General features: G+C 41.6%; 1 protein-coding gene across 2 annotated transcripts in view; it reads left to right on the top strand.

Annotated features, from left to right (window-relative positions):
- LOC139156621 (cytochrome P450 2K6-like) overlaps positions 1-23,640 on the top strand; it is a 36,264-nt gene that overhangs the window by 9,210 nt on the left and 3,414 nt on the right. The window contains exons 2-8 of one of the 2 annotated variants that reach the window (XR_011557348.1): positions 1,238-1,400; positions 9,018-9,167; positions 12,370-12,530; positions 12,849-13,022; positions 15,938-16,082; positions 17,477-17,581; positions 21,791-21,932. Coding sequence is in view for 1 of the 2 variants with exons in the window: in XM_070732475.1 (XP_070588576.1) it covers positions 1,238-1,400; positions 9,018-9,167; positions 12,370-12,530; positions 12,849-13,022; positions 17,477-17,581; positions 21,791-21,932 (895 nt within the window). In the remaining variant the exon portion in view is untranslated. The remainder of the gene's footprint in view (positions 1-1,237; positions 1,401-9,017; positions 9,168-12,369; positions 12,531-12,848; positions 13,023-15,937; positions 16,083-17,476; positions 17,582-21,790; positions 21,933-23,640) is intronic. The other variant, XM_070732475.1, reaches the window with a different exon arrangement.

Genomic DNA, 23,640 nt, shown 5'->3' with positions numbered 1-23,640 from the left:
AAACTTATAGAGCTAGTTTACTGGTTTTCCTTGAAATAAATATTCTAAAACATTTAATCTAGTGATGCCTCAATTGATGTAATTTTATTGGTTTCCATTTTTATAAGTTACCAGTAGCCACTGCATTTTCCACCCTCGACTTATACTCAAGTCAATAAATTTCCCCAGTTTTTGTGGCAAAAGTAGGTGCCTCGGCTTATAATCGGGTCGACGTATACTTGAGTATATATGGTACATTAAAAAAACCACCTTTTTTTCAAAAACTGAATAGGATGGTAACAAAATTTATATGGGAAGGGAAAAAATCTAGAAGTAGACTACAATATCTTCAAGACAATAGGAAACAAGGGGTTTTTGGACTTCCGGATTTTGAATTATATGATTATGCATCCATAATAAATTGGTTAAGAGATTGGATTAAACTAAACAATAAAATATTACTTTTATTAGTGGGACATGATTTATTGGTAGGGTGGCATGCTTTCCTTTGGGATGAAAAATAGTGATCAAGAAAATCATGGACTGGGCAGAGGCGGACATGTTAACATCAAAATTGAGAAATAAAGAAGACTGTACTATAAAATTTGGAACGTATTTTATGATTGGTTAAAAAAAAGGAAGGAAAACTAAAAGCATAATATAAAAATGTATGAATTACAAATATCCAGAAATTTAAGGATATTAAAACAACAATATTTTTTCAAATTATATACTGAATTTGATTATTTTATTTACATAAAATTTTGTATTAATGATTAAGATGAGGTGGTAGGAATGATGACAGATGTATAGATATAGAGAATTTAATAACCAAAATGACTTTCTTTACCGTGACTTTCTTTGCCAAAACAAGAAAACAAAAGAATACAAGAAAGGTGTTTGATGTTTTTGTAAATGTATTTATATTGTTATGAGTACGTTTTTTTTCTTTTTTCTTTTTTCTTTGTTGTTATTGTTTGTATGTCTATATTCTTTTTCAATTCTAAACTTTAATAAAAACTATTTTCTAAAAGAAGACAATGTCAAGAGGGGCTAACGAAAGCTTAAGACACAAATTTTTAAAAGTTCCTGAGATTATGATGTCTGTCATTTCTATATATATCTTATAGCATAAAAGAAAGAAAAAATTATTTCGACCTTGGATTTGTGAGATATTATTTTTTCAACAATTTTTTGTCCTTGCCTGAGTCCAATGTTGATCAAAATTGCCTCTCCTTTTTTATTTGCTGAATTCCAGTTGTCAAAAGAATATGGTCCTGTCTTCCATCTTCAAATGGGATGCCAGGAAATGGTGGTGCTGACTGGCTATGAGACAGTCAAAGAGGCTCTAGTGAACAAGGCAGAGGCATTTGCAGAGCGGCCCATCGTCCCCGTTTTTGAGGATTATGCAAAGGGCTTTGGTAAGTTATTTCACTGTAGATCATAGTTGAAAATCCTTGCAAAAATCTAATCAATATTATGTACATGTGGTCCTCATTTAGCAACTGCCTCAGATAGTGACTAATGCAATGGTAATAAATGGTAGCAAACATAGTAAAAAGACAAACTTTTTCAACCAATGCACACACTTGCAAATTTCTGTTCACTGGAGTTACAGTAATTTATTTTATTTATTTATTTATTAGATTTGTATGCCGCCCCTCCCTGAAGACTCGGAGCAGCTTACGACAACAATACACAATGTACAAATCTAATGTTAAAAGCAATTTAAAACCCGTCTTATAAAAAACAATCACACAACCTAATGAACCTTACATTAAAAAAACATAGTAGCTAAGGGGTGTATCAGTTTCCCCATGCCTGGTGACATAGGTGGTTTTTTAGGAGTTTTCGAAAGGCAAGGGGGGTGGGGACAGTCCTAATCTCTGGGGGGAGTTGATTCCAGAGGGCCGGGGCTGCCACAGAGAAGGCTCTTCCCCTGGGTCCTGCCAGATGGCACTGTTTAGTCGACGGGACCCAGAGAAGGCCAACTCTATGGGACCTGATCGGTCGCTAGGATTCATGTGGCAGAAGACGGTCCTGAAGATATTCTGGTCCAATGCCATATAGGGCTTTATAGGTCATAACCAACACTTTGAATTGTGACCGGAAACTGATCGGCAGCCAGTGCAAGCCCCAGAGTGTTGACAAGACATAGGCATATCTGGGAAATCCCATGATTGCTCTTGCAGCCGCATTCTGTATGATCTGAAGTTTCCGAACACTTTTCAAAGGTAGCCCCATGTAGAGAGCATTGCAGTAGTCGAACCTTGAGATGATGAGGGCATGAGTGACTATCAGCAGTGACTCCCTGTCCAAATAGGGCTGCACCAGGCAAACCTGGGCGAACGCCCTCTTCGCCAAAGCTGAATGATGGTGCTCTAATGTTAGCTGTGGATCGAGGAGGATGCCCAAGTTGCGGACCCTCTCCGAGGGGTCCTCATACATCATAGGCAGCTTAAACTTTAAACTTCTTTTTGCTAACCTTCACACATGCAACCAATTGATCAGAGCATCCCTATGGCATTTGCTAGGCTAAAGTAAATACATGTTTGTTTTTCCTTCATTTTTGATACTGTAACTATAATATACTTTCTATACTATAAGTCAGTGATGGCAAATCTATGGCACACATGCCACAGGTGACACGTGGAGACATATCTTCTGGCACATGGGCTGTTGCCCTAGCTCAGCTCCAGCACACAGATGCATGCTGACCAGCTGATTTTTGGCTTGTGTAGAGGCTCTGGGAAGGCCTTTTCAGCTTCCAGAGGCCGTCCAGGACCCAGGGAAGGACATTTTTGCCCTCCTCAGGTTCCAGGGAAGCCTCTGGAGCAGGAGTCCCCAAACTTTTTATACAGGGGGCCAGTTCACTGTCCCTCGGACTGTTGGAGCACCGGACTATTAAAAAAAACTATGAAGAAATCCCTATGCACAGTGCACAAACCTTATTTTAAAGTAAAAAACAAAATGAGAATGTACTATTTAGAGGGGGGGATGAAGTCTGAAATTCATATATGTTTGTTTTGTTTTTAGTTTTCTTTTGTTAACATCTGATTGGCTATACAAAGTTTTCTTGGTTTGTAGAAAGATGTATAAAGAAATAAGGAAGCACTTTGGCATAATGGTTAATGTTAGGAATATATTTGGTGTTGTACTTTTTGAAGGAACATTAAGGTGGGAATTTAACTAAAAGAAAAGTATATATCTGGATGACAACATTAGAAAAAAAACTTTTGCAACTTTTTTGGTCATTGAGATTAAATACCAGATTTTATTCATGGAAAATTAGATGGTACACTGTATTGTTTGAATGCATGTTGAGAGAAATTTTAAAAAAAATTTACCCCCCCCCTCAAAAATTCCTTCCTTCTTCCGTCCCTACATTCATTTCATTCTTCCTTCCTTCCTCGTTCCCTCCATTTCTTCTAACTTTCTTCTTTCTTTCTTTCCTTCCTTCCTTTTCCCTCCATTTCTCCTTCCTTCCTTCCCTCCCTCCTTCCTTCCTCTCCTTCTCTCTCTCTCTTGCTTTCTTTCTCTCTCACTCACTCTCTCTCTCTTGCTTGCTTTCTGTCTCTCTTACTCTCTTTCTCCCTCTTTCTTTCTCTCTCTCTCTTTCTCTCTCTCTCTTGCTCTCTCTCTCTTGCTTTCTTTCTCTCTTTCTCTCTCTCTCTTTCTCTCTCTCTTTTGCTATCTCTCTTCCTCCCTTCCCCCTTTCTCTCCCTTACTTCCTTCCCTCCCTCCCTCCTTTCCACTTCTCTTTCCTTCCCTCTTTTTCCCTTCTCTTTCCCTTTTCTTTCTTTCTCTCCTCTCTCTTTCTTTTCCCTCTTTTCCTCTCCCTCTTCTCTCCCCGCGGAGGGCTCGCCCGACAAGCCTTCACCCTGCGAGAGCTGGCAACGGGAGCTGGCAACTCAAAGAGGAGAAGGAGGCATGTGTGTGTGTGTTTGTGTGTGTGTTGTGCCCGGCTTGGCTTTTGGCAGGCCTTCCTTTACCTCGGGTGAAATGAGATCGAGGGAGACATTCTTGCTGCTGTCGCTCCGGCTTCAGATGTGGAGGTGCCTCAGCGAGCGGGCACAGAGACTCACCACCTCCACCAGGCGCAATCCCCGCCTTGGCGGGAGGTGCCAGCAATAGACACAGGCGGTGGGGAAGGAGAGGAAGCCGCTGCCGCCCCAGCACCACCCACCGTGGATGGGCCAGTGCCAAGCCTTTTTGAAGTTCGTCTCCCCACCCCCCCCAGGCACATGGCAGCAGGGGCACCATCAGGAATTTTGGGGCCCCATACAGCCTAAAAATATACATCAAATTTTGCTTCAAACTAACTATATAAACATTTGCATGGTAGGAGATTACAATGGAATTGTAGACCCAAAAATGGACCACAAAGCAGGAGAAAAAAGCAAACTGAAAAGACCTACATTACCAAATACGTTTAAAAAAATGACTGAAGAATTAGATCTAACAGATATGTGAAGACTGAGACATCCAAAAGACAAACAATTCACTTTCCACTCTGGACTACATAACTCATTATCAAGAATAGATATGGCTTGGTTAAGCAAAAGATTACATAAATCAATAAAATCCCTAGAAATAGAACCGAATACGTGGGCAGACCATAATCCGCTTACAATAACCTGGCAAGGAACAAAAAAAGAATATAGGAGATGGTCATTGAACACCAACTTACTACACGACGAGAAATATATAAAGATGATTAATAGAGAAATAAAACTATTCCTAGAGGAAAATAGGAAACAACCCACTACAACACAAATATTGTGGGACACACTAAAGGCATACACGAGAGGAATAACAATATCATATTCAGCTAAAAAATCAAAGGAAGAAAAAGCAGAACACAACTATCACACAAACAGAATAGTGAACTTGGAAAAAAGTCTCCAACAAGACCCCACAAATAACCAAATAATAAATTTACTAAGAGAAGCTAAATATAAAATAAATACTATAGAACAACAAGAACTTGCCAAAAACATAAAATATTTAAAACAAAAACACTTTGAATCAGCCAATAAACCGGGGAGATGGCTTTCGCAAAAAATTTAAAAAGCGAGAAGCGATAAACTAATCTATCACTTAGAAGATAAAAATGGAATATCACAATACGATGAACAGCAGAAAAAAGAAATAGTGAAAGAGTATTACCAAAATTTATACAAAGAGGAATTAGTAGAAAGTACAAAAATTGCCCAACATATAAATGAGAATAACATACTAAAGATAGAAGAACCAGACAAACAATTTTTAAACATGAAAATAACTTTACAGAAAATTCAATTGGCTTTAAAAAAACAAAAAAATAATAAAACACCAGGACCGGACGGACTTCCAGGAGAATTTTATAAACATAATAAAGAATTATTCGAACCCATATTACTAGAAACTTACAACAAAATCCTGGAACAAGCTAAAATCCCGAATACTTGGAGGGAGTCATGATACCTAAGGAAGGCCTGGATAAACAAAAAATTAGAAACTATAGACCAATATCCTTACTAAACGCGGATTACAAGATCTTTATGGCAATTCTCTCAGAAAGATTAAAAAATATATTAAATAAAATAATTAGCCCAGATCAAAACGGCTTTCTACCTAATAGACAAATCTCAAATTGCACAAGGACAGTTTTAGATATTATAGAATACTGCGAAGCTCATCCAGAACAAGTAGCCCTTGCCTTCCTGGATGCACAAAAAGCTTTTGATAGCGTCAACTGGCAATACTTAATAGCTGTAATTAAAGAACTAAATCTGGGAACCAAATTTGAAAATATCATTAGAAATACTTATACAACACAATCAGCCAGAGCGATAATCAATAATGACATGACCGAACTAATTTCAATAGAAAAAGGGGTAAGACAGGGATGCCCAATGTCCTCTTTGTTATACATATTAACCCAAGAAATACTACTAAACAAAATTCGACTAAATAAAGAAATAAAAGGAATTAAGATAAAAGATGAAGAGTACAAACTACAGGCATACGCAGATGACATTGTATTTTTTTTAGAAGACCCTATAAGATCTGGCCCAGAACTAATTAGAGAAATAGAAATTTGTGGGGAACTCTCAGGACTAAAAATTAATAAGCAAAAAACGATGCTTATGACAAAAAATATGATTACAAAACAAATTTAAAAATTGGAAGAAATTACAAATCTACAAACTACAAAAAAAACTAAATACTTAGGACTAATATTATCAAATAAAATTACATCTCTCAAAAAAGATAACTATAACAAACTCTTACAAGAAACCAATAAAAATTTAGAAAAATGGAAGGATTTGCAACTATCCATGTTAGGTAGAATCGCTGTGATAAAAATGGACATCTTACCCAAATTTCTCTACCTTTTTCAAACTGCCCCTATTAATATTGAACAAACACTTTTCAAAGAGATTAATAAAACTTTTTCAAAATTCATTTGGCAAAATAAAAAACCCAGAATCCAATTTAAATACCTTCAAGACACCAAAAACAGAGGAGGATTAGGACTCCCCGATTTGAAACAGTATTACACTGCAGCGTGCCTAACATGGATAAAAGAGTGGATCAATCTCACAAATAAAAGAATACTGGTACTGGAGGGCCATGATCTACAGATGGGGTGGCATGCCTATTTATGAAGAGACGATAAATAAAAACAAACCGCCTTCAATAAACACATGATAAGAAAATCTCTCCTCAAAACCTGGTATGAGACTAAAAGAAAATTCTACAATAAAATTCCTAGATGGCTATCTACTATGGAAGCCATAGTATATCCGAATTTGATAGACCCAACCAAGACCATAAAATATAAAGATATTCTACACCCAAATGGAGAACTTAAAACTAAACAACAATTGGAATCACAAAACTATAGGATGGACGGGTGGACGTATATACAAATAAAATCCAGATATAATAAGGATAAACAAACACCAGGGATAGCAAATTCCACCCAAACCCTGGACAAGATCTTAACAGGAAATGTGGAAAAACAGATAGCCAAACTGTACCAGATTCTACTAGAACAGGAGAAAGAAAAAGAGATGATTAAAAATCCAATGGTAGCCAGGGAGAAAAATATATAAAGGGAAATCCATATAGCAGAATGGGAAAAAACATGGAACACAATAACTAAAATCACCCTATCATCAGCCTATAAAGGAAATTATTACAAACTATTCTACAGGTGGTATTTACCACCGGCAAGACTTGCCAAAATTTACCCAGCACTACAAAACATATGCTGGAAACGCAATAAAGAAAAAGGAACTTTCTTCCATATGTGGTGGTCTTGCTCCAAAATTCAAAAAATTTGGGAAACAATTTACAAATGGTTAAAGGAAATTATGAAGGAGGAAATAGAGTACTCACCGGAGGGCATGCTCCTCGGAATTTGGAAAAGATCTTACTCTAAACAAACCCTTTTTTTATTGACCCACATAAACACAGCCACAAGAATTGCAATAGCGCAAACATGGAAGAACGAACAGACTCCCAATGTAAATTTAATAATTGACAAGATATACACATGTGCAGAAATGGACGAGATGACAAACCTACTTAAGGGAAACAGAATCAATGAATCTAAAAGCATGTGGAGCAATTGGCACGAATGGATTCAAAGGAAAAAAATTGTATAATCTTATACAAAATAGCAGTACAAACTTAAAAAAAAAATGAAAATACCATTTGAATGTTCTTACTCTGTTATGCATTGCATAGTATCAAGTTAATATTATCTATATAACAACTGTAACCGGTAAAAAAGTTGGATAAGACCTGTAAACTGTATAAACAAATTGTGATATATGTATCTATAAAACAATAAAAAGATTGGGGGGGAAAAGAAAAAAAAAAGAAAAAAGAATGAAAGAGCAAGAGAGAAATAGAGAAAGAAAGAAAAAGAAACGAAAGAAATTGTAATTTTGACTATGCCGGCTCCTTCCCTCCCCCGCTCGCGGCTCCCCACAAACCACCTACCCCTCTACCGCAAGAGGGAAGCGCCCGAGGCGCCGGGTTCTTCCCTTTCTCCCTCACCCACATCCTTGCTGCGGTGACTCACCAGGAGAAGGCTGGAGACCCACGCGGCTCCTCGGGGGGCCTTGCGGAAGGCGGCGGCGGAAGCCCCCATGGCCGGCGCTGGGTGCGAGGAAGGATGCTTTCTGCACGGGCGGAGGCCGAGAGCTGAGAAGGGCGCGCCTTGCCCACCCTCGCCGGAAGAGCTGCCCATCTAGCAGTCCCGCTGCCCCATTGCCCGGCAGGGGATGATGGGCAAGGGACGCCTCGGGGAAGGAGGGCAAGGCAGGAAGGGAAGGAGGGGGCTGACGGGGGTTTAAGAAAGGGGAGCCCACCGGGCACGAGGGAACGCTGGCCGCACGGGGCTCCGAGGCCAGCCTTGCAGCTCCTCGGCGGGAGGAGCCGAAAGCCAACGGGAGAGGACTGGGCTCAGCAGGAGAAGCGCCGGGGGGCCCCCATTATTCAATTTCCCCGGGCCCGTGACACCACTCCCAGTAGTATCGGTCTATCGGCGGCCCTGCATGGCGGGCTGGCAGTGGAACGGGGAGCTCACGCATGGGGAAAACTTCCCCACACATTCCTTGCCACTCCCCGCCCCAACTCCAATGCCCAGCTCCCCTAGCCGTTAGAGGGAACAGTGGCCAGGAGCACAGGAGGCAGATGCATGCAGGCCGCAGGCCATAGTTTGGGGAACGCTGCTCTGGAGACTGGGTAGGGTGAAAAATGGTCCTACTGGGCTCACCGAAAGTTGAGAAATGGATTGTTTATAGCCTCCAGGGAGTGGGGGAGGCCATTTTTGCCCTCCTCAGGTATTGAATTATGGGTGTGGGCACTCACACTCTCAAAATAGCACACACACACCTGTGCTTTCAGCACTTGAGGGAAAAAAGGTTCGACATCACTGCTATACATAATTTTAAACATGTATTATAATGGTGGAATTTTCTTGACAAGATATTCAAGTTGATCTCTCCTTTCTAATTTCTCTTACCTCTCCACTTCAGGTATTGCTTTTGCTCATGGTGAGAACTGGAGACAGATGCAGCGGTTTTCAATTTCTGCATTACAGGATTTTGGAATGGGCAAGAGGATTGTTGAAGACAGAATCCCTGAAGAATGCAGTATCTTGACAAAAGCATTTGAGACTTATGAAGGTGAGTTGATATTTCTTCTTGAAGATTTACCATTGTACCTTTCAACATCTAGAGGAACCTTTTCAGAGAAATATGTGCAGAACTATTATTTATGAGGATTTAATGTAATTTGTTATACTAAACTGAAAGATAAACTGTTTTCAATATGAGCACTATTTCTGTACATGAAAATACGTTAAAAATGAGCTTATTACACTTCTAGGCATTAAGTCAGTGATATTCATATTATCCAATTAATAGGAATCAATTAATAACTTTAAAAAACCTAAGCCATAAACAAATACCATTCATATACATCTGGGAGCCACAACATTTATGAGACTTTATAAGTCACATTTGTTTAACATGTTATAAGAAGCAGGTTTGATATAAAGTGTTCATGCATATTCTAAATCAGGGGTCCCCAAACTTTGGGACCTCAGGGACCACCAAGGACATATTTTTAAATCCTGCAAACTACCATATCCATAATTTTAAGTCCTGCAAACCATTAATATGATTTTTTAAAGATAAATACATTTGTAGAATAATAATCACAGAACTTCCATTTTTATTAATATGAAATGCACCTATTTAACATAACAAAATTATAAATGTTTATTTAATTATAACAAAATCATAAATACTTGCTTAATCATAACAAATTTTTTACAGGTTTTTTTAATTGTAACAAAATTATTAAAGGTAGTGTTCATTTTTAATTGTAACTAAATTATTAAAGATAGTGTAATTATTACAAAATAATTGAAGCTTATTTGGAGATGGCTTGTTGATGTCACTGGGAAAATTTGTCCTATATTTCAGAGCTGCAGCTGCAGTCCCTCCCCTCCCCTCTCTTCCCTTTCCTTTCCTTTCTTCTTCCTGGACTGAATTAATTGCTCTTGGCCATATCTGGCCCAGGGGCCAAGGTTTCTCCATAGATCACCAAACTATTCTCACAGACCACCAGTGATCCATGGAGCACAGGTTGGTGACCTGTGATCAGCGGTGGGCAGCAGCCGGAAAGGTCGGGAATGCCATTCCGGTAGTGGCAACGGAGCACATAAGCCCATTGTGCGTGCACGCATGGCCGGCGTGATTTCAGTAAAAATTACTGGGTTTTTGCTTCTGCACATGTGCAGAAGCAAAGAAACCGGCAATTTTTGCTGCCGGAAAGAGATGCTGCATGTGCAGCAGCTGAATCTCACTGCCTTGCTTAGAGCGGCAGCTGGGGCCAGCAGCAAAAGTGGCCTGCCCCACTTCTGGCTATGTGGCCTGCAGCTTGATCTCCCTGGTCACAGGAGAGATGCCTGAAGTGTGGGAGAGCACAGAACAGGCCACGTGGGCAGAATTGGGGCGACCTGGCCTGCTCCCTGTGGTGTGGCTCCTGTAGGAGGAGATCCAGGTAAGCAGGGGTGAGGACCGTGGCAAGGCGAGCGGCAGGGGGAGTGAGGGTGGTTGGCATGGCAGGGCGAGTGTCAAAAGGAGTGAGGTTGATTGGCGTGGCCTGGCAGGGCCGCAGGGGCTAATGGAGGGGGATGGCGGGGCCAAGGGGGATGGCGGTGCAGCCTTGCGGACCGGGGGCAGTCTGGTGGACCGGGGAGCAACGCGGCGGGGCGGCTCTTACCTTATTTTGCCAGTTGCAAGTGACTGGCAGCTCTTGTATTCAATTTCCAGGGTGTTTTGCTTCCGTGCATGCGCAGAAGTAAAAAAAACCTGGCAATCGTGCGCACGTGTGTCTTCACATGAAATTTGGCTTCTGCACATGCACAGAAGCTGAATCATGCACCAAGCACGGGCACACACACAGGGGTGCACTCCCGGCGCCTTCCAGTAGGGCTAAAATTGGTAGCCCACCCCTGCCTGTGATATACATTATCCAAATGATCCAATCACTTCTTTTTCATTGATTCCCAACCATACATTCTTGTCTTGTAAAATTATCCCCATCACCACAATATCATATTGGATTGTTGAACAATTTCCCTTTTTATCCAGATAAATACTACCAGCAACATGATTTATCCTTAGCTGTTCTTCCACTTCCACATTGAATAGAATAGAATAACATAATTGGAGGGGATCTTGAAGTCTTATAGTCCAACCCCCTGAAATTCACAATTTATGGAGGCAAGTTGTTCCACTCGTTGATTGTTCTAACTGTCAAGAAATTTCTCCTTAGTTTTACATTGCTTCTCTCCTTGATTAGTTTTCACTCATTGCTTCTTGCCCTGCCCTCAGTTGCTTTGGAGAATTGCTTGACTCCCTCTTCTTTTTGGCAGCTATCGGAAGATATCGGAACACTGCTATCTTTTCATATGACTTTCCAGTCCCCTAATCATCTTTGTTGCTTTTCTCTGCACTCTTTCTCAACATCTTTTTTACATTGTGGCTACCAAAACTGGATGCAGTATTTTAAATGTGACCTTACCAAGCCTTTATAAGGTGGTATTAACAACTTATCTTGATTCTATCCCTCAGTTTATGCAGCCTAGAACTGTGTTGGCTTTTTTGGCAATTGAAACACACTGCTGGCTGATATTTAAGTGACTGTTCACTAGGTCTCCAAGATCCCTCTCAGAATAACTACTGTTGAGTGAAGTACCACATGTACTGTACCTGTGCATTTTGTTTTTCTTGCCTAAATGTAGAACTTTACTTTTTTCATCATTGAATTTCATTTTGTTAGATAGCGCCTAATGTTCAAGTCTCTTGAGAGCCTTCTCTGTCTTAAGCCTTCTTCTGAAATGTTACTGCAAAATCTCAATTTCTTCCTGATCATCTGGGACTCAGGAGGCAGAGAATAGATGGGGGTGGGTGGGGCCAAGTGTTATTTACCGTTTCTCCAAACTATTCAAACTTTCCAATACTGGTTCTCCAGAACTGGTCAGAATCTGCTGAATACCACCTCTTCTGCTGTGCCATTTTGCCTATCATCAGAAATGTAATTGCATATCTGGATGCATATCTGTAGTACTACATTAATGTGTAACTATTTCTGGTTTTAATAGGATGGGTTACAGAATTATTCTTTGTGTTACTGTCTGTAAATTTTAGCTCATAAACCTGTGTTCTCTTGCTATCTTCTATGCAGAGTACAAACTTGTTTCTATGATAAATGATATGTATAAGCAATCTTATCGCCAATCTTAAGGTAAGGAAGAACAAGTCTAAATCTAGGATTGTTTCACAATTCTATTTTACATTTATTGCTCATGACCAGGAAAGCCATTTGACCCAGCAACAATTCTGAGAGCTGCAGCCGCCAATATCATAGTTTCTTTTTTACTTGGCAAGAGATTTGAATATGAAGATGCTACACTTCTGAGACTAGTGGAATTAATTGAAGAAAATGTACACCTTGCAGGAACCCCTGCTGTGTTGGTAATGTAATCTTTCATATGAAGAAACACTTCATCCGTACAGTTTATTAAGGTTTATTTTGTGAGATTTGGATCTTAATTAATTAGTAAACTTGATTTATCATATATTTAGCATCCACATATTTCATAGAGAGGGATGGAGAGGGGCAGCATACAAATCTAATAAATAAATAGTGGTTGATGATGGCGGCAGTGATTTTATAGACTATGGAACAAACCCATTTGAATAAAAATGGTTTGAAATGCCTACCAGAAAATATATTCATAGTAGTCAGCTCTGCTAATTTTCTATCTCTCTTATTATTGTATACTGTTTCAGGTGTATAATGTATTTCCCAAGTTGGGATTCCTTTTGGGTGCTCGTAGGAAAATAATGAATAACCAAAAAGAGTTCCATGATTTTATATGGGCCACATTCCTTGAAAATCTCAAACAGTCTGATGAAAATAACCAGAGGACTTTTATTGATGCATTTCTTGTTCGTCAAAAAGAGGTAATAAAGCATTTTAAGTATTCCTGGAATTATTGGTGAAACATTCACACAACATAAAACTCCTTCGCTTACTATTTTCCCAACATTAAGAGCTCCTACATTTACCTATTCTTCTTTATACAAATCCTCATAATATATTCTCATTAACTTCTCCAGCTGCTGTTTACTGTATCTAGCCACTCCACTAGGGTCTCTTAAAGCTAACATGCATGATTTTTCTTTCCTCTTCTTCAAATATCTTGCCATTTGTTTCATTGGTTTTGTCCCCCAACTCATTATTTTTTGTCTCATTGTCATTCTCATTCCATTCCATTGGATCTTATCAAACAGTTTCAATTGTTTCCTTTTCAATTTCAGTAGGATATTCCATTCCCTACTCTTGGTTATTCTCAATTGCTCTTGTATCAAATCTATCTCCCTTATCTTACTCTCCCTTTCTCTACCTACCCCTTTCTTATGTCTACTTCCGTACGTATACATTGTCCCCTCATATAATCCTTGCATGCATCCCAAACAATTGATTGTTGTATATCACTTACATCATTAATTTTAAAATATTCACTTAACTCTATCTGCAGTTTATCTTTATCTTGATCATTGGAGGTTACCACCGGATTACATCTCCAGATTCTTTGATTGCATTTCTGACCCATTTCCAATTCTGCCAACAGTGGGGCATGATCTGACAGCCAAATACTTTTAATATCTACTTTTCTGCCCACCCTATTCATTAATATGTAATCGATGCAGCTAAATGTATGATGTCTTGCTGAATAGTAAGTGCTTCTATTTGGTAGGTCTGCATGAAGATCCACCATATTGAGCCTGTTTAAATGTTACATCCTACTATTTCCAATAACATTTGTTAGTTGCATGTTAAAACCTCCTGCGAAAAACATTGTGCCCTCCATAAAATTATCCAACGTCTTCTTTGTGTTTATTATAAATTGTTTTGTTGTTGTATTTGGGGCAGAAATTGCTACCAATGTCAATTTCTTTTGATTCATTTTCCCTTTAACGAACAACCACCTCCCTTCTCTATCTTTCTGAACTCCCATCTCCACAAATGAGACCGTCTGGTGAATACGAATTGCAGGACCTCTATTATTTTGGGTGCCACAAGATTCATATATCCAATTCCAATTTTTATTATTGACCAGTTTGTCCCTTCCTACACGTCTTTTCTGTCAAAACCATAACATCCACCTTGTTTTGCTTAGCCATCTTTAATACTTTATGGCATTTCAAATCCGATCCCAGACCATTCACATTTAAAACCATTATAATACAATCACTCATGATATATAAATTTAATCCTTCCCCCCTTTTGTTTTGCTCTTAGTTTACTTATTTTCCCCTTCCTCACCCTTCTCACCCCCCCCCAAGATGCCTCCCCATGCTCCCCTCCAGGAGAGGGGGAGGACAAGAGTTTTCCTTGTCCTTCCATGAAGGCACCCATTGTGATTACGTTCCCAAATCACTGAGATCCCTTTACAACCACATTTTCCCCAGAAAATCACCCTATGACCTCCATTATTTACCCATTGAGATAAACCTCCTCTTACTTTATACTCATCCCTTCCCCCATAAAAGAGAGTAGAATTAAAAAAACAATAGTTTTTTTCAGAAAATTTTCAGAAGCATTTCCAAAGAGAAGAGACAGAATCAGATTTGACTCTTCACTTCTTTGCTTTCCTCTAAGGTTGCAGTCTGCCACTAGAATCAGAGGCTACTTCTTCTCCTTCCTCTGCTCCTGGTAGCTCTGCAACTTTTCCAGCTTCTCCGAACTCAATACCCAGCTGTTGCAGTAACGCTTTCCCCTCCTCCAATGAACATGCTTTAAGCATCTCGTTTCTTTGAAACACCAAAACAGCTGCAGGAAAGGCCCAGGTGAACTTTACTCCACTTTGAAAGAGGTGGCTTGTAATTGGGCGTAAAGCAGCCCTCTGTTTCAAGGTTTCCTGGGAGAGATCCAAATATCTGAAGCAGTTTATCCAATGTTGCTTCGGTGCTCCCCTGGGGCTTAGAGCTCCTCCTTCTGCCATCTTCCCTTTGTTGTAATATTTTGTACTCACTTTTGCCAATAGGGAAAGCTAGAAAATGTCCTCCCTTTTCAACATTTATCTTCAGACCCCTTTGATCTGCTTTAATTGCTCTTCAGATCAAACTGTATTTTAAGGAATCCAAGGGGGATTTTGAAGTTATTTTCCAACTTTTCAACCCCATATTTCAGAACTCTTTGTGGAGGCGTCTACATGCATGTATAATCTTAATTAAAAATTACTAACATTCACCAATATGTGGCGAATGCTCTTCCTATTGATCCAGAAACTGGTCAGTGCAGGAGAAGAAGAAAGCCATTCTCCCTTTTTTAAGAAGTTGTAGTCAAAGGAAATCTATGGAGAAGTGAAGGTGAGCTCTGAAACCTGAACTCTTTCTTATTCATGTGAATTAAAATAAAATCACTCTTCATGAAAGAAAACATTGACCTGGCATGTATGGAGAAGAACAGGCAAAGAGATGTAAGGGAAGTTAATCGAGTGTTGAAATGCTACCAGTATGCTCCAGTTTGGGTGTACCAGTAGTGGCAGCCACTGGTGGTTTGGAGAACCAGTGACAGCAGTAGCACAAGCCCCCCCCCCCACTCTCCCAGATGTCACCATTTTCTTGTTTTTTACACTCTACACATGAGAAAAGCCTTCTCCACATGCACAGAGGATGAAAAGTTGTGCTTGATGGGGTGGGAAGTGCACGCTTCCAAACCAGTAGGGATTTTATCACTGAGTTAATCACATTTTTCTTCAAACTCATTGCTAGTTCTTCCATTGTCACCATTCACTGGAACATAAATTCCATGCATGTAGATTATAGAAATGCATCAAATTTCCTTGATGCCTCTTTTTTATACTCTTCAGGAGAATAAGAAGTCAACAGATAATTATTTCCATAATGATAACCTTAAAGCTCTTGTGGATAATTTATTTGTTGCTGGCATGGATACAACCTCAAGCACTTTGTGTTGGGCCATACTCCTAATGATGAAGTATCCAGAGGTTCAAAGTAAGCAGTTTTCATTTGACTGGATTTCAATTTAAATATATAATTACTTGACAAATAACAAGAGGGTGGGAGAATAAGAAGCAAAAATAAATTGCCTTACCTACTTATATTAGAAAGAATTAATGTGGTGTGAGAGTGAATATAAGATGTCACTATAAGAAAGGCTCGCACATATATTTTCACAGATTGCTGAAAGGAATACCACAGAATGGGCATTGTGCACCTATCACTTCCCATTACTGCTGAATAGGAACTAAGACTGAAGACAACTTTTTTCTATGAGTTATATATTCCAATCATAATGCTAACTTAATTGATTTGTTCTGCTTCAGTAAGCATTTCATAGAATAAGTCATATAGTGAATGAAAGAAGGGAAAGCACAGAAAGAAGAATGACAAGCAGGGGTGGGCAGCAGGCAGGAAAGGGTGGAACACAGTTCCACCAGCGGAAATGAAGCTGTGTCAGCTCCAGCTGACCAGTGGCAGTCACTTCCTGGATAACCAGTCTTGGCTCGTCTCTCTTTTTTTCCCCCTCTTGCTGCTGCTGCATGCACCTCGTTTTTTTCCTCTTTCCTCCTTCCTGGTCTCAGACGAGCTTTCCTCTCTCCTGCCTAGCTCCCCTCCAGCCTCATGTGGCCATCTCCTGAGGTGAGGAAGGAGGAAAGAGTAAAAAAGCGAGGAGCATGCAGCAGCAGCAGCAGTAGGGGGAAAAAGAGAGTTGACCCGCGCTGCACCAAAGCAGTCTGGGCTGCAGTCTTTCCCCTTGCAAAGCCCTCACTCCGCCTGCAGCTGAGATGAAAAGGCATCGTGCAACAATAATAACCTTGTGACTCTCCCTCAGCTTTCCAATATTTTTAACAACCCCCCCCCCCCCGTTCTCCTCCTCCTCCTCAGAAAGCAGCAGGGAGACAAGCACCGGAAGGAGTTGCAGGGGGTTCTTTTCCTCCCCCATCTTTTCTCAACAGCTGATCATCACCTGTTAGCCTAGCTACCCAGCCTGAGGCGAGGGCGACCCAGGAAGTAGAGGGTGGGAAACGTGAAGCAAATTGTCACCCCAGGAAGCGACACTGGTGAGGTTGTAAGTTGAGGGCTTAACAGTTCACTTGAATGATAATGATCAATCAAGCCACTCCCACCTGGACACATGGCTAGCAAGCCACTCCCACCCAGTCAATGACCATCAGGCCACACCCACAAAATAAGCCACACCCACAGTGTGGCAGTAATAAATTTGCCTGCCCATTACTGATTACAAGCACAGATCACAAACAGTTATCTTTGAATCTCTACTATGAATTGGAATTTATCTACTCTACTTGGAATTTTTGCTTAAATTCCCATTTAAAACAAAATTCAAATTATGGAATCATCTTGATGTGACTCTATTCTCCCAGGGAAAGTCCAAGAAGAAATTGCAAGAGAGGTTGGAGTTTGTTCCAACCAACGTGCCCCGTGCAACTACCAAGGACATAACTTTCAAAGGCTTCTTCATTCCCAAGGTGATTGCTGTGAAATTGTTAATGTTTCAATCTTTCTTTTTACTCTATAAACACTTTATCACCATAATTGAGCCCACAATTTTAATCATCAGTCATGATGGACATAAAGTGCATCACCATGTGATCACGCCCAATTTTATTACCTTTTTGTGGCACTCATTAGGCAAACATTGTGGTCATAAAGTGAATTTATAACATTGTGGTCATAAAGTGTAGCCATTAAGTGAACACAGTATTCACTGTAGCATGTTTTTGGCCAAAAATTGAAAGTAAGGCCAGTTTCTAGCAAAAACATAAATTGCAAACATATGATCATGGGAGGCAGCAAACAACCATAAATGTGAGCTTGTTGCAGGGGAAGGTCCCAAAATGTTTTACTATCACTCTGTGGGCATAATTTATTTTTGTGGGCATGGCTTAATTTTGTGGGAGTGGCTTGATGGTCATGTGATCAGGTAGGAGTAGCTTGGCAGTCATGCGACTGGGTGGGAGTGGCTTGAGTATCATGTGATTGGGTGGGAGTGGTTTCATGGTCATGTGGATGATGGATGATCTCTGGAGAGTTCAGGATAGGGGACATTGTGGGGTGCTGCAGGAGTCTGTCCTCTCCCCCCTGTTATTCAATATCTACATGAAGCCACTGGGTGAGATCATCTCAGGACATGGGGTGAGGTATCATCAGTACGCTGATGATACCCAGTTATACATCTCCACCCCATGCCAATTCAGTGAAGCGGTGGATGTGATGTGCCGATGCCTGGAAGCTGTGAGGATCTGGATGGGGGCCAACAGGTTCAGACTCAACCCAGACAAGACCAAGTGGCTGTGGGTTTTCCCTCCTAAAGACTTTTCAATTCATCCATCCATTGCTCTGGAGGGAATGATATTGTCCCCTCAGATAGGGTCTGCAACTTGGGTGTCCTTCTGGACCCACGACTGGGTTTTGATCATCACATTTCAGCTGTGGTCAGGGGGACCTTTGCCCAGGTTCACCTGGTACACTAGTTGCAGCCCTACTTGGACCAGGAGTCTCTCCACACAGTCACTCAGGCCCTCATCACCTCTTGTCTTGATCATTGCAATGCGCTCTACATGGGCCTACCCCTGAAAAGTGTTCGGAAACTGCAAATAGTCCAGAATGCAACCATGAGAGCTTTTATGGGTGTACCTCGGTACACCCATATAACAACTTTGCTCCGTAAGCTGCACTAGCTTCCTATTAGTCTCCAACATAATTCAAGGTGTTGGTTATTACCTATAAAGCCCTACGTGGCTCAGGGCCAGACTATTTATGGGACCGTCTCCTGCTGCATACCTCCCAGAGACCAATAAGAGCTCACAGAGTTGGCCTCTCTAGGTCCCGTCGACTAAACAATATAGGCAATGTTCCCTCTAATTTTTTTTTGGTATGGGCAGAAAAGTATAGTGTCTGAGCAGCAGTCCCTTTGGGACTGGGTGGCATAGAAGTATAAACAAACAAAGAAACAAACAAATAAATAAATAAATAAATAAATAAATACAGTGATACCTTGTCTTACAAACACCTCATCATACAAACTTTTTGAGATACAAACCCAGGTTTTAAGATTTTTTTGCCTGTTTTACAAACTATTTTCACCATACAAACCCACCACCACTGCTGGAATGCCCCACCTCTGGACTTCCGTTGCCAGCGAAGCACCCGTTTTTGTGCTGCTGGGATTCCCCTGAGGCTCCCCTCCATGGGAAACCCCACCTCCGGACTTCCGTGTTTTTGTGATGCTGCAGGGGAATGCCAGCAGAGGAATCCCAGCAGTGCAAAAATGGGTGCTTCGCTGGCAACGGAAGTCCGGAGGTGGGATTTCCCAGTGAAGGGAGTCTCAGTGAAATCGCAGCATTGCAAAAACACAGAGGTCCAGAGATGGGGTTTCGAGGACTTTGGTGTTTTTGTGATGCTGCAATTTCACTGATGCTCCCTTTGCTGGGAAACCCCACCTCCGGACTTCTCATTTTTGCGATGCTGGGTTTTCCTTGCTGGGGTTCCCCTGCAGCATTGCAAAAACACAGAGGTCCGGAGGCTGGGTTTCCCATGGAGGGAATCCCAGCAGCGCAAAAACAGGCACTTTGGATGGCAAAAGGGGTGAATTTTGGGCTTGCATGCATTAATCGCTTTTCCATTGATTCCTATGGGAAACATTGTTTCGTTTTACAAACTTTTCACCTTAAGAACTTCATCCCGGAATCAACATGTGCCTAAATATATCTTTTACCATCAAGAAACCATGTTAACCATGATAAAACCTTGTTTTTATCTTCTTTGTTAATCAAACTAATTTATGAGTGGAAATACAAAGGTATATTTGCTCCCAACTAGTATATTATGTTCACAGAAGGCTTCATTTTAACAGAAGGCTACAATTGTTTGCATGTTTCTTTGGCTATAAATGCCAACCAGCAGTGGAATTTATTAAATATCTTGCTAAATATCTGTCCAGTCACTAAAGTATCATACATTTGCTGATTCCTCTAGTTCAAAGTTTCAAAATGTATATTAGGATATTACTTAATGTTCAATTTTATAAGAGTTCTGTTTTAAGAGAACGGTCTGAGACAGCTTATTTACAATTAATCCATGGAACCACTGGAAGTTTTAAAGAAGATGTTGGATACCCACTTGTCTGTAGGGTTTTCTGCCTAAGCAGGGGTTTGGACTAGAAGACCTCCAAGGTCCCTTCCATCTTAGTTGTTAGAAAATGTTTCACATTTTAAAATATCTGTACAAGCCACAAGAGACATCTCTTTAGAGGAACATCTTCCCACCTTGTAGACAATACTTCCAGAAACTGGGAATAACCATAAACAACTTCTACATCTAGTATCCAATATCCAGTATCTAGTTCAGGAAACACAGATCAGTTTGACATGCCTTGATTGTTTATGAATTATCTACCTTCAGTCTCTCTAGGACTTTCAGCTGACTTGCACCTAAGGAGGTTGTTTTGATTTTTTTTTTCAAAAGAAAACCAACATCATTTAGAAGCAATTACAAATGCCTTCAATGAGAATTTAAAAAATACAATATCCAATTAGAAAAAGCCATACTTTTCTCTCCTTCTTTCTTCCCCGCTCCTTCCCCACAGTGGAAATCCAATCCAGTCAGTTTTAAAGTCACGCCGCATTTTGGAGTCGGGGGGAGGGGGGAAATTAGCTGTCTGGGCTTTTCTCTCTTTCTCTGGAGGATGGAAATCCAATCCAGTCAGTTTTAAAGTCATGCCGCATTTTGGAGTCGGGACAAATGATCAAGGTCTGGTCACCTTATTCTAATTGCCAATTCCAGCGCAGAGGTCAGACCTCCGTGCTGGAATTGGAAACTCGTGGGCAGACATCTCAAATCTCCTGTGCTATAGCGCACAACTCATGTTAGAGGGAACACTGGATTGAATCTCAAATAAGAGTCATAGATTGATTTTATTGTTGAATAATGATTATAAAATATATTAACAATAATATTTATAGAATAAAAAAGATCTTACAGTATTTTATTCATAATGGTCAATGTGGATTTCTATCTAGAGGACAACTAAGGGACAATATGAGAACTGTTTTAGATATAATGGAGTATGTCTAATACCAAATAAGAAACAAGTTGCTCTGATCTTTTTGGATGCTGAGAAAGCCTTCCATAATTGGGATTTTACGTTTAGCATTGTGGAAGATATGGCCTTTGGGGATAGAAATTAAGTTGATTTATGCATCCTAGAAAGCACATATTACTAATTTTGAATCAACAGGAATCCCAGAATGGTATAGAACATCAAAAGAAGGAACTGAAGCATTTGGACATATTAGCTGTTTTTAAAATTAATTAAAAGAACAAAAAGATGTGGACTAAAATAGCAAGACCAAAAGAGGGAAAATAGAGAAGAAGGTTGAATACTTAGGGGTCACACAGACCAATATGATTTGCATGCTGTTTTACAAAAACTATTCTAAAACATAGAATGATGTTTAAAAGCATTTGATGAAGTGGGACAAATCGTTGTTATTGGGTAGAATTTTAGTTATCAAGATGAATGTCTTTTACAGGATGTTATTTTTATTTCAGACTACACTGGTGCAGTTTGTCAACTGATTTACTTTTTAAATAATGGCATAAAATGTCAATATAATATTTTTTACAACAATCTGTTAAATGGAAAATACTCTTCTTTATATAATTTTAATTTTTAGGGAGTGTACATACTTCCCTTGCTGACCTCTGTGCTCCATGATGAATCTCAGTGGGAGAAATCTCATGAATTCTATCCTGAGCATTTTCTTGACTCTGAAGGAAAATTTGTGAAGAGGGATGCATTCATGCCTTTCTCTGCAGGTAACATCACTCTGTATCGTGGGTGGGTTCCTCGTGTTTACATATTTATTTATTATGATACTTTTTATTTATTTATTTATTTATTTATTTATTTATTTAATTCTTTATTAATTTGGATTTCCAAGCCGCTCTTCTCCTGGGACTCAGGGAGGCTTACAAGATAATATAAACATGTTAGAAATCTAGATTAAAATTACAAACTAAAAATCCCTACAGTAAAAGTTAAACAAGTAGATTCATACATCATGCATCATACTTTCATTCATTGGGCAGAGCAAGATATTAAAATTTAAATGGCCCCAAGCCTGCTGGCAGAGGTGGGTCATTAAAACTTTATGGCAGGGAGAGTGGAGGCAGTATGGATCTCTTGGGGGAGCTCATTCCACAAGGCCAGGCCAGCACAGATAAGTCTCTTCTCCTACTGTGTTTCCCCGGAAGTAAGACAGTGTCTTACTTTCTTTTTATCCCCAAAAGCCCCACTATGTCTTACTTTCGGGGTATGTCTTATATTGTCCCAGGCACCGGGGCCGGCTCGTCTTCGGGCTTCGGCCCGGGCGAGGCCTCTTCGGGCGCCGGAGCCGGCGGCGACTTCCTGACGCGCTACCGGCTGGTGTCGTCTAAGCTCGGCTGCGCCCAGAGCTTGGGCCACCCGGCAGGCGAGGCGGCGGCCCTGGCCGAAGCGTCGGAGCAGTTTGCGGCGCTGGCGAGGGAGCTGCGCGCCCAGGAGAGTCTCCCTTACGCAGCCTGGTGCCAGCTGGCGGTGGCGCGCTGTGCCCAGAGCTTGGGCCACCCGGCGGGCGAGGCGGCAGCCCTGGCCGAAGCGGCGGAGCAGTTTGCAGCGCTGGCAAGGGAGCTGCGCGCCCAGGAGAATCTCCCTTACGCAGCCTGGTGCCAGCTGGCGGTGGCGCGCTGCATAAGGGAGACTCTCCTGGGCACGCAGCTCCCTCGCCAGTGCCGCAAACTGCTCCGCCGCTTCGGCCAGGGCTGCCGCCTCGCCCGCCAGGTGGCCCAAGCTCTGGGCGCAGCGCGCCACCGCCAGCTTGGGCCACCCGGCAGGCGAGGTGGCGGCCCTGGCCGAAGCGGCGGAGCAGTTCGCGGCACTGGCGAGGGAGCTGCACGCCCAGGAGAATCTCCCTTACGCAGCCTGGTGCCAGCTGGCGGTGGCGCGCTGCGTAAGGGAGACTCAAGCGAAGGACGGCGCTGGTCCGAAGCGAGCCGAGTGGGCAGCGGCTTGCAGCAAAGGCGCTCATCCCAGCAACCGAGTCCTGTCGAGGCTCGGCTGCAAGCGGCCAGCGAGGCCAACTGGCTCCGAGGCGAGCGGCCGGAGCTGCGCCCTCCTTCGCCCCACCTGCCTGCCGGAAAGGAGGCGGGCGAAGGAGGGCGCAGCTCCGGCCGCTCGCCTCGGAGCCGGTCGGCCTCGCTGGCCGCTTGCAGCTGAGCCTCGGCAGGACTCAGTTGTTGGGATGAGTGCCTTCGCTGCAAGCTGCCGCCCGCTCGGCTCGCTTCGGACCAGCGCCGTCAAAGCGAAGGACGGATAAATGCCTCCCGGGTGGATAAATGCCTCCGCATCCACTTGAGCTTCTCCTTCTTCCCTCTCGCCTCGCCGAGTCAGGCGCAGAAGGCTTAGTGGGGGTCCCCGGGCGGCAGGACGACTCCCTTTCCCTGCCCCCGCCGTCCCGAGGCCATGTCCACGGGCTCGCTGAGCGAT

The sequence above is a fragment of the Erythrolamprus reginae genome, chromosome 1, assembly GCF_031021105.1.
Source record: "Erythrolamprus reginae isolate rEryReg1 chromosome 1, rEryReg1.hap1, whole genome shotgun sequence".
In the NCBI taxonomy this organism is placed as follows: Eukaryota; Metazoa; Chordata; class Lepidosauria; order Squamata; family Dipsadidae; genus Erythrolamprus; species Erythrolamprus reginae.
The sequence above is the reverse complement of the archived record's forward strand: the minus strand, read 5'-3'. Positions and strand labels throughout refer to the sequence as shown.